This window comes from Copidosoma floridanum, unplaced genomic scaffold (assembly GCF_036245765.1).
Source record: "Copidosoma floridanum isolate Cflo_tuat_1 unplaced genomic scaffold, Cflo_Japanese_pri ptg000034l, whole genome shotgun sequence".
NCBI classification, from domain to species: domain Eukaryota; kingdom Metazoa; phylum Arthropoda; class Insecta; order Hymenoptera; family Encyrtidae; genus Copidosoma; species Copidosoma floridanum.
Window position 1 is genome coordinate 7,945,499 of NW_028321911.1, and position 15,612 is coordinate 7,961,110.

General features: G+C 33.0%; 1 protein-coding gene across 1 annotated transcript in view; it reads right to left on the reverse strand.

The window, feature by feature from the left end:
- Positions 1–7,846: 7,846 nt before the first annotated feature.
- Positions 7,847–15,612, reverse strand: part of LOC106647070 (inositol polyphosphate 5-phosphatase K) — a 146,071-nt gene continuing 138,305 nt past the window's right edge. The window contains exon 10 of the mRNA XM_089597616.1: positions 7,847–9,252. Within this exon, the coding sequence (XP_089453742.1) occupies positions 9,059–9,252 (194 nt within the window). The 3' untranslated portion in view covers positions 7,847–9,058. The remainder of the gene's footprint in view (positions 9,253–15,612) is intronic.

The following is a 15,612-nucleotide window of genomic DNA, read 5'->3' on the forward strand; positions in this document are numbered from 1 at the left end:
CTGATTCAGACAACTCGGACGTCATCATAAAAAAAAAAAGAAACGATATCGCGGCAAAAATAGGGAAAAAGGTTCAGATATGAGCACAGAAAGCCAAGAAAACGGCGATGCGGACTCTGAATTAGAGGAGCCTACGAAAAAAATTCACTGCCGCCACAAGCAATAAAGGATTGAAACGAGTAGGAAGTGCGAGAAGTTGCACAGAAAAAAGGATTAATTTTACAGAGGCCAGCAGACGGAAAATTAGGCTATATTAAGAAAGAGCCAGGCTTTCGAAAGGGGATAACGACTACCAGCACGCCAGCAATATTTAAACACAAAGAAAGCACGTAAAATACAACTTGACACTTTGCACAGACACAAACCACGTTTTCCAGCCACGCAACTGACAACGAACTCGTCAAAAGAAACGATAATAGCGAACTGTGACACACCATTACCTAGCACTGCAAATAAAAATCAAGAGCTAATTACAGAAGACCAAAGAACTGATATAGGAGAAAAAGAAGGAATCTCGAAACAAGAGAAAGAATTTTCAACAGACAAACAAGAAGAGCCGAATATACATGACTTATTGGAGGGAAGGTCTGATAAATTGCGGGCTCTAGTTATGATCAACATTAAAAAGCAAGATGTACATGGTAGACCAGGAACGAGGATAGATATGTGGGAGCCTTACACACATAACATTAGGAAACATACATAACGGGGAGAGTGTGGCTCAGTCAGAGAAAAATGAGAACACAGTACGAAGCGAACGCGATGAGCAGCTAGAAATAGTTGCACCCCCAGATAAATTGCTAGAATATTTGAAAGACGAAACGCGAAGGAAAACTTGTGAATGCACACAACCTGGTAGTACTCTGACAAAAATATCGGAAATACCATCCGACCTACCTGGAAACTGTTTGTTTCACAGCCTTATATGATTTTACGAACTCGACATCTCAACTACTAAGTTACGAACGATTCTGCACAATTCTAATTTATCATAAAAATGCAAAGAGCCGGAACAAACGAAGGAAGTTTTGGAGTCACAACCAATGTATGGAAACAGTGATTGTCTTTGTTTGTTCTCTCAAGAATTTAAGAATCATATTTGTGTACATTTTGCACTAACCGATTAAAATTATATTTACACTCATTTCATTGCTACGACAGACGGTGAATTTGGCCATTTACATCTAGAAGGCGTATGTAAACATGCACATTATACGCATATTATATGCACAAAAAATGGAGAGGCAGCACAATAAAACTCGGAAGCCGTCAGTTTCGGGATTTTTCTTTTTTTTTAACCGGTTAACAAAATACTGCAATTGCTATTGCTCTTCTCTCTTTTACATGAACGGGATCTTTTACAGATCCCAAATCTTAATTACGGGTTTCCGTTTCCGCTCCCAATCCCGTTCTTGCCTCCGTCCCCACCCACCAGCAGGGGTACCCTGCACCCTTTCCATTGGGGGATCGGGGCCAGGATCAGACACCGCTGGCTGAGGTGCAAGGGCATCGCAACAGTGTAGGCAGGACGCAGATACCGCCGCCTTGTCAACAACGGCAAAGTGCCCGCCTCCAACCAGCTGAACCTATGGAAAAGGAAACAAAAAAAAAATAACAAAGGAAATGAATGCGAGCCGACAGATAGTGATAGTGCACGGTACTCACTCTTACACAAGGCTGCCTTTTTAACGGGAAGCCACCGAAATTCTCGGTCACCACATCGACCACCAGGGCAAGGAAGGAGCCGTGGCACGTACAACCTAGGACGACAGTGTACGATGTCCCCGACTCCAGGACATCGCAGCGAGTTTGTACCACTCAACCTGAGGAAGGGAATGATGGCCCGCGGGGACAGTTATACAACAGGGCCACAAACAACTGCCTGGACGGACAGTACACATCGTAGCGGACCACGCCTTCGCGGTACTTATACTTCTGCACCGGCAGAGGCACCGCATCGGATGGCCACCAGAGCTGTCGCAGAGGAGGGGACAGGGAAAAATAGTCGTATGGATGGACGACCAACCGAGTCCCTTACTACAGTACAGAAAAAAAATCAAGGAAATTATACAAGTAGATATATATATATAAAGGAAGAAAAAAGAGAGAAATTAATAGAAAGGAAAAAATGTGTTTATATATATATATATATATATATATATATATATATATATATATATATATATATATATATATATATATTTGTGTGTGTGTGTGTGTGTGTGTGTTCATATATATATATATATACAAGCGAGCAAGATACTTACGGGTCCGTAAGTCGGGCGGATGATCGGGGCCCGTGTGGTCGGCCCTTCAAGGACCACAATCTGCACCCCCCGGGCACGACTCACCGATGGCACCTGCCAGCAGATGTACAAAGGAATGGACTAAGGGAAACAATCAAAGAATATGTGTATATATATACACGACTATATACGGGGACTAAGGGATGAAGATAGAAAGAAGACAAGAAAAAAAAATACTTACGTGGGAACACTCCCGGCAAACCAACGCCTTCTCCACGATGGCCCCGTCCAGCACAGCACAAATACTGCCGTTAATAGCATCAAATCTCAGGCTGCGGGTACCATCGTGAGAGAAGCTTACGTAATCCCGCAGCCAGCGCACAACCCCGGACGCACTTGCAAACGACGCCATAATAAAGCTAGAAAAAAAAGGAATCATAAAAAAAAAGAATGAAACGAAAGAAGAAATAAAAAGGGGTTGACTGTTAAAAGAAGAGATAGAGTACGGTTAACGCAACAAATAAAAGTGGAACGGACACCAAAAACTAACAAGCACCGAAAACTAACAAACACTGGCTACTCTAGAGGCAAAGAAAGGCAGGGAGCACGGAGATGAACTTAGCACGACAAAGTCAGGGTAAGCAGTGACGAAGAAAAGTAAAAACCAAAATATCCAACGATCCTTACATTCTACATCCCTCGGAAAATGTAAAAGAGAGGGCTAGCATGGGAAGTTATAAGATGACCCAAAAAAAGGGGAAGTAAGAAGGGCAGGTCAGCTACAAAATCTACGACACTATATGCGCCTTCCTGTTATAAACAACACACAGCGTCGAACACGTGTCTACAGAAAGGGAATAGAGAAAAGGGAGCACAGCAATCTTTTCATGATAACCATAAAAGGCAGTACACGCAGACACGTCCTTCAAACATTTCTTATACTGACGTTGTTCCGTTCATATAAAGAAACGACAACGAGTCTAGTACTTTATGCACTTACAATGAACCGTACTCATTTAACAGAGAGAAGTAAGTATACCAAAGAAAAAAAAAGGGGGAATTTTTTTTCCGTTCGTGAAAATTGTCGTAAAAATGTAAAATGTAAACAGTGTCGTATGACTTAAAGTCACGAGTGCTTATGTATCCTCTGGTTTCAACCATATAATGATGCGATAAACATCTCAGCATGTCATGTATAGTTTTAAACAACAAACGAATATGTGGCAGTAAGCACTAGTGCGAAGAGTTTTGCACCAATATCGCAGGAAACGGTTAAATGATGCAAAAAAATGGGACGAAAGCGCATTTGCACACTGATGAAATTAGCACACGAGGTAGAGGAAGACCATCCTTGTAAAATAAAATTAATCCTAGGCTACACAATAAAAAATCCAGAGAAATGCCCAATAATATTAGCAAAACTAAAAGGCACTTACTGAACGCGCCTACATGCAAGAAACCAGCATGCTTTCAGCACTACGGGGGAGAAGAAAATACACGTACAGTGTGGGCATACAGAGCATAAAACATTTAAAGTTGTAGACGCCGGAGTAATAAATTTATCAGAAGATTGCACGGCTCAAGCGGCAGAAACTAGATTGAGTCCGGGATCAGAGGAGGGCAAGAGCAAAATGGTCAAACTTAAAGACTTCAACTTAAATTCATGAAAAATAATACAGAGCATAAAAGGAATAAAAAAGGGCAAGTTACGGCAGCTTATGGGTATAATAATAAAAAGAGACGGGTTACAGGAACTCGGCAATGATGAGCACGGGACTAAAAGAAACTCAGAGACAGGCACAAAGCTAATGGATATAGTCCAACGCGTGCGCGAATTCTTGCAAACAGAAGGAGAATTATCCGATTGGAAAAAATATGCATGGGTAGCAGCAGAGATAACGCTGGGCATGGCGGCAGGGTCATTTGGGTTCTTAAAATGGGGGGGGGCCTTAATACTAAAACTTGCTAGAATGATCGCAAGTAGACAACGCAGAGGCGACACAGAGAGAGACGGAACTACGACAATGAGTCCCTCAGTACCTCAGCCAACATCCATCGAAACGCAGAGGACTCCTATTCAACATCCCGGTAGTCATTACGGAGACATACTCCAAGGGCCGGGGGCCTTTATAAAACATACAACACAACAAAGTGATGGAAAAAAAAGAAAAAAAATTAATTAAGAAATATTAAATAACAAATAATATTTGTATGACAATAATATTATAATGCTAATTACAACAATATAATAAGAATAGTATTGTTATAATAATATAAGCCATATGGTAGTAGTAATATTATAAGAATAATAACAATATTAATAGTAATAAGAAAAAAAGGATGAGCGCCAGGAGACGCTCGACTGTATCGGGGGGCACAGTCCATAGGACGAGATTGATAAAGAATTTTCTTTTTTTAAAGTAGGTCATATCAAAAAAGTTATTTTTGATCTAAGTGTAAAAAAAAAAAAAAAAAAAAAAAAGAAAAGAATTTTTTGTTCCGTTAATACTTGTAATGGGAAATTTATATAAATTTTTCTTTATTTAAAATAAATATCAGTTAATACATGTAGTTAAAATTATAAAGTAAACAGTTCACGTGAAATAACAATGTTTATTAAATGTAAAGTAGTTCTAAGCAAATGCCCAATTCGCGGCAATTTCATACATAAATATATAATAACAATATAAGCCAAAGCGCGCACACAACCAATATTGTTACACACTCAGCACACAACAAAAGAAGACTGAATGGGAAAAAAAAAGAAAAAAAAGACAAAAGCAAAATATTAATGTAAAGAATACAGCGGTTCTCTACAATCGAATGGAAGGATGAGTGTGGAATGCTACATAAACAACACAGACAACAGAATACAGCACAACACACATACATACACTATGGAAATCAAGCCAACATAGGCATATCATACTGACCCCCCTTGGCGACAGCGAGGCGATCTTAGCAAGAGACCATCGACAGGAGGGGGACAAGTTTATATAAGATACAGAGAGCCTCAGATCAAGGCAGTTCAAGGGGCTCAGACAGTTCAAGGGGGTCAGGTGAACCAAGGAGATCGGACAGACCAAGGGGAGTACACGACGAGCCTTAGAGGGAAACACACGCGCTACTTTGCCTTTAATTCCGGTACCTTGAATAAAACTCTTGACATAACTAGTATTGGTCTATTCCGCGACGCACCTCCTCACCGATATCATTCCCTTCAACATTACGGATAACATTATATAATATAGTATATTCGTAGCTGGATCAAAAATTTTTTACCCTTAAATTTTTTTTTTTAATTTCTCAATGTGGACAATGGGGATGGATGAGTATCTAAATTTTTTTGAATCGTTGAAAAATTTTGGACCAAGCAATATTTTATATTTTAAATTTATTTTCAGCTTTAATTTGAATGCAGATATTACTTAAATGTTTACATTTTGAAAGGGCAACATATAACTGTGCATTAGAAAATAAAGGTTTTGTAACATATCATCCTACAGAATAAAAACTTTGACTTTAATATTTGCTAATAGTCATCAAAAAAGCTGATACTAAGGAAAATTATTACTGTACAAAATAAAAGGAAGTGATGATGAACTACTTGTACTTAATGTTATTTTCGGTATAAAAACTTTACATCCTTTTTCATCACCTGTAATATTATCTGTTTCTATGTTATATTTGAATAATTTTGTTATTTTTAACCTTTTACCATTACAAATAGCATCGAAAATACTTAAGTTTCTTATTAATATACCTAAAACATTAATGTTTAAATTTTGTTCGGGTGGTAAAAGTCCTTCTTGAATATTATCGAAAAACTCTATTGGAAAATTTACGTAAATATTGGCTCGTCTGTTTTATCAACCCCTTTATAAGTAGCATGGTCTATGCTATAATAAGTTATTTTTTCGTCTTTCATGTTTTCTAAAATGTAATTTTTTTAAAAATAAGTGTATTTATAATTGGACGTTAAAATTACATTATTTATTAAAGAACTATTAATATTACTGAAATTTTTTTAACATACATCGTTTGTTTCCCATTGTTCAGGTATTCTTAAACAATCTATTTTTCTATTACCAATATCCCAAAAAAATGACGAAATTTGTTGTCTATTGATCTTATATTTGTTTTCAAATGTAAAATTTAAAATACATTCCAAATTTTTTAATGTTTTATAGTCTCTTTTATTATGCTGAGTTTATTATCATATTTAACTACACGCATAATTTGACGAAAATCACTTCCTAAAATTATTAATTTGCTTTCAAATGGTGTGTTCATATTTTACAAATCTCTTAGAGTTCTGTCAACTATTTCCAAAGCTTTTTTTGGTATTAAAGAAGCTTTGTCCCAAATTAAACATTAACTTCACGTAATTCTTTTTTATCGGATTCGAACTCTAAAAAAGCACTTTTAATTGAATTTAAATTCAATGATAATCGACAAGTTATGTGGTTTATCATTTCATTTGGTAATAAAATTGAAGCTATACCTGTCCAAGCCATAGATAAAATTTTTTTTTTCATTGAAGTAAAACAATATATCAACGTTTTATGTAAAAAAGTTTTACCAGAACCACAAGAACCGTCAATAAAAAGAATTTCGTTGTTCAACGTGGTAACTTTTTCAAAAATAAGTTTTTGATTATCATTTAACTTTAAAAACATTTCACAAAATTTTGCTTTGTTAATTTCACTTTCAATTGTGTCATTAATAGAATTTTTTTCTGTGTGTGTCATTGGTTCTGGTTAACCAAAGTTCACTCAAGATTTCTCATTAGAATTAAAAATCTTATTTAAATGTAAATGAGCTGTATTTTCATTATCATTACAAAATAAATATTCATTGAAATATGTACATATTTGGTTACTTTTTGATAAAAGATCGTATAAAAAAATGAAAAATGAGAACCTTTTTCATTTCACTAATTAATGTTAAACTGGAAATGGGGGGTTGGCGCGTGGAGCGTTCAGGGTGGCGGAGCTTAATAAACACATCTAAAGAGAATAAATCGGTGACGGATGTTGAATAATGAGATAAACCGTCTGCTTCATTTTAAAGAAAGTATGTCCTAAGAAAAATTTCTTCGAACGCCAAATGGACCAACTTATTTATGTTAACTGTATGTAAGGCTGTTGGCAGAAATCAATGTAAACGTAAGAACTTATTAAAGAAATAACTGTGCATAAACAAAGTGAATATTCAGTTTTATTTGCGATCTTTAGCTACATTTAACTAAGCGTTCTCGCTGTCAGTTCATGGATACCGTATGTATTAACTTTGCAGAATATGAACAATATGCTAGTATGCCAAGCATGGGTCTCTTCATTATAAAATACGTGGCTGAATTATGAGCACAGATATTTATCAAACAAAATTAGAGGTATACACAGGTGAACTATAATTCATTTCTTGTATTTTTATATACATGTTTAATCTTCAATAATGCATGAATAAGCGGACGTATCAAGTTTCAACTAATAATGCTTCAGAAAATAAAAGAATATTTTATACAATAATCTTTACTTGGTTATTAGATGTAGAAAGACATAATAATACACTTTTAATACATGTATATGTATATATTTACATTCGTGTATATATTTATGTATGTTAGGGTTCTGTTATTTCTAAAATTATCTTTTCGATCATACATCCTTACACTGAATAAAACTTCCTTCTATCTCAAAATGAATCTCCATACACTAAAAATTTCGAAAATTCGGAGTGTAGAAATATCAGCAAATACGAGATAATTTTCCACTAAAATATAATAATATTTTAACATTGTTCAATTTTTTGGGCCTTCAGAAAATTTTATCTAAATTCCTTATAATAACATTTTATTACGAATTGCTTCAATATGATACACAACTTTTTTTAGCTCCAAAGGATTACATCAGAAAAATACATATTTTGTTTTTTTTTTCATTCGAAAGGTTCAGAGACAAAAGTACAATTTAACTTACATACTCTTTAAGAGCTAACAAATATTATGTTTCATGTTCAATCAATACATCATAAAGTATTACAGTTTAAAAGAATAACCAAATAAATCTAAAAGTATGCTGTTTAAATCAATTTTGTTTAATGAGCAACGTTTCAACTCTCTATTTAGAGTCCTCAACAAGCTATAAAAAATATGTATGTACAATTCAACATTACTAAAATAATTTCACACCAAACAAAAAAAATTTTTATACTTAAAATATGTATATTTGTTAAAGCTTGAAAAGGACTTCAAAAAGAGATTTAAAACATTGCTTATTAAACAAAATCGATTTGGGCGGTATACCGTTAAATTTATTTATTTATTCTTTCGGTCCTACTACTGTTTAAGTCATGATAGTGATTGTTATAATTGAAAAATTTAGGTAAAGTTTTTAAAATAGTCAAAACATTAAAAGAAGTGGAAGAATTCCGATTCCATGCTATTTAAACAGGAAATTACCTTAGGTCTGATATCACATGTTAACCTCAGAATTTTCAGATTTTTAGGGTATGGATTGTAGTTCCAGACTACAAAAAAAAAATTTCAAGAAGTACATAATCGAAAAGTCAGATTTGGGAAATATGTAACACCCTTATATAATATGTAAGTGTAATAAGAATTTTACGTGCATAAAACACTTGCAGCTATCACTGAGTCAAAAATGTAGACCCAGGTATTTCATCACTTTTTTGAGGTATTTTAGCTTCAAGTTCTTGAGATAAACATGGTTAAGTATACTGTTGCAAAGCTTGGTACTAAATTTGATAAAATGCAAAATAGATATAACACTGTAACTCCAGCACAGGATTTAAGAGCTTCTTGTGTGCCAGGTTCCAGGTCGATATTTTACATGAAAAGCCAAACTTATCCCTAAGATTCCGATAATATCCCCATGTTGAGCTACATAGACCAACTGGTACATGCCTGGCGAATGGATTGCACTGTCACCGAAGTATATGGTTTCTACAGCTGTATGAGGCTCCATCACTGGTGTTAGTTTTCCTACACAAAATATTTTTTCATGAATATTAATATTTAAAAAATCAACATTTTATGTTATAATTCGAAGTATATTATCATTGTTCTATACTTCAAAAAAATAATAACTTAATTATATTGTATGCACATCACTAGATTTTGCTAAGTATGTATTTAACAACCCTTCAAATTCTGAGTTTTTTTGTTCATTAGATACGTAAGAAATAAAAGACACTTGTAATTAATAAGTCGTATAAGAGGCATTTCACGTCAAATCGCACAGGCTGCGCGCGAGGCCACTTTTCATGCTTTGATTACAGTATCAAATTAATGAGGAAGATAAATCGGAGTAAGCATTTCCGACGTATTTTAACCTCAGCTTTTCAATGAAATTATTAAAATTACAAAAAAAAGTCAACATAATCTCAAAAAAATATAAAACATGTTATATCTTCAAAAGGGTGTCTCGAATCTTTTTTTTATTATCCAAAACGAAAGAGGAGGTTTTTTTACGTTGGTATAGTGATTTTCAGAGTGTCCACTATTATATTATTCGAGAAATCTAACGTCAAAGTCTATGCTTTCGTGCCGCCGCGACGGACGGCCTGGCGGCGGACGTAGCGCTGCATTCGTACGATATCTTACGTTTGAAAACAACGCAATATTCCTAATAAATGTTTTATAATAAAATAAAGTATTGACATGTTTACATAATAATAAACAATTTGTATTTATTTAAACTTTAATTTAAACTTTAATACTGTACATTATGCAATATATTATTATATCGTATAAAAACAATTAAATATTTTTCTTTACCTTTGCAGTTTTCTTGAAAGTAGATTTTTTAATTTTTGGATTGGAAATTTTCGGAAATGTTTGAAATATTGAACTTAAAGATGTATGACGCAGCTTAAATGTGTTTTCATCAAGAGAGATAAATGCGTGATATCGAAGAGTTCCTGGTATCATTTTACCCTTACTTTTTATTAAAAAGACAACTTCTGAACCTTCAGTTGTACTTACCAAATTTTTTCAAAATTTAATAAACTCCACAAAGAATAGCAAATTCACAAAATACATTATTCAAGCAAACAAATCTCAGAATTATTTGATGCCGTAACCTTTATTACGATTAATAGAGTAATAAAATTTTGCTGCTGTAAATGAACTCAGAGGAGGAGAACCGCGCCTGATATCAACACTATTATTGATATGTCTAAATAATTATTGTAAAAAATAATACTGTATTAACATCAACTAATAATTTAAGGCTAAAGAAGCAGACTTCTCGATTCGGTGGATCACAAATTGCTATATATAGCACGCATGCAGCGCCGCACCGCGCCCCACCGGCCAGGCCGTCCGTCGCGGCGGCACGAGAGCATAGACTTTGACGTTAGATTTCTCGAATAATATAATAGTGGACACTCTGAAAATCACTATACCAACGTAAAAAAACCTCCTCTTTCGTTTAAGATAATAAAAAAAAAATTCGAGACACCCTTTTGAAGATATAACATGTTTTATATTTTTTTGAGGTTATGTTGACTTTTTTTTGTAATTTTAATAATTTCATTGAAAAGCTGAGGTTAAAATACGTCGGAAATGCTTACTCCGATTTATTTTCCTCAATAATTTGGTACTGTAATCAAAGCATGAAAAGTGGTCTTGCGCTCAGCCTGTGCGATTTGACGTGAAATGACTCATAAGTATATATGAAAAGATAACTTATTCTCTTCATAATATGACGTTACAGAGCAGGTGTAATAACTCTGTAACAGAAAAAGTTGACTTGAACAACTTGTAAGGCGATAGTCCGAAATGGTCTCTCGTCAGGTGTATACAAACGGATAAATGTAAAAATTAAGTGTAAGAGAAAGTTAATATTAAAAATAGGCTTAAATGTCATTTTTTCTTTAAAGACTTGTAAATAGCTTTACATCTGTAATTTATGTTGTGCAATATTGTTTCTTTTTAAATTCACCAATTCTTTTACGGAAAAATTTAATTGGCTTATTTCATTTGATACACTTGTATATTACATTATAAAACGACATTTTTTACGACAAAAAGGAGAAATTGCAGTTCGAATTTTTAGTAATTAATTTCGGAAATGAAAAGACGAATGTATATGCTATACTTTCAGTCACAACCGAAGATAGTAGAAAATTCCTTATGATTTGCAGTCAGTTACTCTGCATACAATTATCGCAGCCTCGGCAACGTTTAAAAAAATCAAAAATTCTTAAAAAAAAAAAATCAAACAAGAAATGTATGGATAAAGCTAACTGAAAATTTACAAAAAAACTTATAATTATGATGTTTGTTCTCTTGGTTAAAATAAAACCAAGCCGAGAAGGGAGCTTGTATATCAATAGAAAATTAAATAAACGATTTGTTTGAGTCAACCAAAACTGTTTCTACTATTGTGAGCAAGATAAAATGCTAATAACCAACAATGGTATAATAAACAGCAAGTATACAGTGGATAACTACTGTTAAACAATCCAATATCCATTTATAAATAAACTTATACAGAATATTAAATTTTAAAGAAACAAAAAAAAAAAAATATATGTGCAACGCACTTTTACTTATCAAGCTTGAAGCATTATATAAAAACTGTATAATTCTTTTTAAGTCAAAACTAAAATCATAATTCTTTTATTGTGCAACAAACTTACAACTTGCGAGAAACAGAAGGTTGACGATCGACTGTAAGTTAAAAAGAGATGACTAATTTGGCACTGACGAAGTGTCCTTAAGAATCGGAAACTAATCTAAAAGCAGAGGTAAGAGATTTGCCGAAAAAAAGAAGAAGCAAGCAGCGACGGCTTTGTGGGAGCATTCTTTTTTCTAGATGGTCGAGGCACAAGAGAGCGCTTAGCCACTTTCATAGATCAAATAAGAACTCTCGAAACTGAGTGGGGAGACAAATACAATCATAACTAATGTTTTAAAGTGAATATACAGAAGATAAGTTTTAATTTTGTGTCCAAAGAATATGAGTGTATGTGTCTTCCACCAAACAATGAGTGCCACCAACGACGCTTCGTTTTCCCGCAGCCTTACCACGCAATCGTATCAAAACTTTCCGTTCACGCTTACAACTAATTTAGATGAATAGGTAATTTATAATTCTTAGATTATTACTTAGAAGGAATTACAGAAATTCCAGACCCAACAATAAGAGACGATGACATTAATAATTTACTAAAATTTTTTTAAGTTGTCAATGAAACTAAAGATACGAATTTAAATTCAGAATGTATTTCACAAAAATTTATTTTGGAAAAATTTATCATTAGAAATCAAAGTGCTGTTGAATGGATCACTACATTTGAAAAAGAATGTGAAAATTTCAAAATAGACGAAGATGCCAAAAAAATGGAAGTTCTAAGACTATCTCTCGATAAAACGTGACAAAATTTTTATGGCTCAATGTCAATAAAACTTATCTTGATTGCTGATTGGAAACAATGGAAAGGGAAATTCTGTGATACTTTTCTGAACAAAGAATGGAATCGAATTACATATTCTCTAGTGTTTAAGTATGGAGAAGGTTAGAAAATTGTAATTAGACTACGCGTTAAGGAAAGAGAAATCCTTTTTAATTGTAAGGATATTTGATACAAGCACGCTGATTGATCTTATCGTGGCTGGATTAATAACTTTTATACTAAATTGGATCGACAGAGAAAATTTAAAAAAAGTCGAGGATTTTTATATTGAAATTAAGAGACACGAATATTCATTGCAAAAGAAAAATTTACAAAGAAAAGAAAATCCACTAAGTAGTGAAAGAGTTGATAAAGTTCCGCCATGCACAATATGTGAAAAATTTAATACAGGCACTAGATTTCACTCTGAATTAACTTGTTGGTTTAAAACAAGAAAAAAGCTCAAATCACAATAATAGAGAGAAGAAAATGAACTTAATAAACAACTTTGAATTAAAAGTATATTAAGAAGATACGACTCTGAGAAACTAATAGCCTTACCATCGATCAACGTCAAATTATATTATTATTAAATGATTCACTAGAAGTATTCGGAGTTTATGATTCAGGATTGTATGTCGTAAAAACTCAAAATTGAAAAAATTAAGAAAAGAGAATGAAAAGCTTAAGCAATAAACAACCAACTTGACAACGATTAACGGTGTGGCAACAGCAAATGTAATGATAAGTATAAAAATTAGGATGTATGATGTACAAAAATTAGTTGATGTTATTGTAATTCAAAATAAAAATTTTAAATACGATTTGTTAATTGGATAAAATATAACTAAAGATTTCAAGTTAATCTAAAATAAAAATCGAGAAATACTACAGCACGATACCAGCTAATTATATGAAAACAATTGGACTAACATAGAAATAGTAATGAAAACATAAATACAAGTAAATTTAGATTATTTTTTAAAGTTCTAGATTTTCAGCAAAAAAACAAGAATTGGTCAGCTTATGGAAAAATACAAGTCAATATTTGCCAAAGATAAATACAACATAGGTACAGTGAAAGATTACGAAACTCCTATGGTCCTGTTAATCGATAAATATTTTAGTAAAAGACCGTACAGATGTACCATTAAAGCCAAAAAAGAAATTGAATAACAACTCTCAATAAAAAGATTGTGTATAGATGAGATCTAAATAGGATAGTTATCCCTGAGTCTGAACCATTCCCATCAATAGAAGACGTAATGATAAGAACTAGAAATTATAAATTTTTTTCTACTTTAGACAAAAATTCAGCATTTTCGTCAATTCCATTCAAATTTTTAGATCAATACAAAACAGCATTCGCAACACAAAAATCATTTTCAATGGAGCTGCCTACCCTTTGACAAAGTCAATTTATCTATGATTGAAAAATTTTGTTCCACGCAATAATTTTTACCTCAGCGTTATTTTCGTTGTCAGTTTGCTCGGAAAAAATTTTCTTAGTCACGCATGTTGATAAGGCAACACATTATTGACATTGAGAAAAAATTGGTTTTTAAAAATATAGTTCTACTATATTAAAAGTTTGATCTTGTAATTTATTTATAGTCATTGAAAAAGCTACAACTAAGAGAAATTGCTTTCTGTATAGAATAAGTGGTAATCAAGATGTATTTTAAGTATTTACAATGATTATGGTATAAAAACTATTTGTCCAATATTTTTACTTAATATCATTTCTGCCTTACTATTGTATTTTAACAAGTTTGTTATTTTTAACCTTATGTCATAACATAAACCATCCAATGTACTCAAACTTTTTATTGACATAAGGAATACTATAACTTTTAAATTTTGTTCATGAGGTGGTAGACCTTCACCAATATTATTTAGTATTTTTATCGAAAAATTGATATGAATTCTTCCGTCAAATTAGTCACTTCCCTTAAATGTCACTTACTCAATACGGTATTATATATATTTTATCTTTCCTCTTATGTAACGTCAATAGCTAAATATTTCAAAATTTTTAAAGTCCCTGACACACTCACTCCTCTGTACTACCGTCGCTCTCTACTACTTCTACATATCCATCCGCAAAAATAGTACCAAAGGGGAAAGGCGCTTGGCATTTTCTTATCACCTTCATAAAGAAACTATTTCAAAGAGGTCACACCAGCATGCACTGCACCTAGTATAACTTTATTGCTATCGATGAAAATTTCCGTTAGAAACCGGAAGCTGCAAACACGCCAACTTATGAACAAATGCCAAAATCTGACAAACACCAGATGGTATTTTCAGTCAAATAAAAATGAAGCCATACATGGTATCAGAAATTGGTGCCCTCTTTACTCCCGCACTTAAACAAGCAACTCCACTACAACCGTGTACAACTAAATTATTAATATTAATAGGCAACATAAGATTAATTATTGGTTACATTTATTTTTACTTACGTTAATTGTAAAGAAACATAATTGTCATAGTGTTTATTTTGTTTTCTTAATATTATTAACAAAGCTCACGTATTGCTGATAACTGCAACCAATTCCTTTAACGAATCTACTATCATAAGCGCTGCGTCAATACTAATGTTGTTACCCTCAATATTAAAACTATTATTATAATTTTTATATATTACCATTATTATCATTACTGTTATTATTATTATTATTATTATTATTATTATTGTTATTGTTATTAATGTTACTTGTACGATAACTATCACCACTATTTCTATTATAACTACCACTACTACTAAAACTATTGTTATTTCTACTATGACTATTATCATTGTTTGAGAAACTCTTTATTTGTTGAGTACAAGGGAAGCTGACCCGGCGACAATGAATAGCGTGCTTTCTACGTACTATGCTCTGCTGATATTGTTGGTGGACTAGCTGTCTCGAGCGGCTTGCTGGCTGCTGCTGGT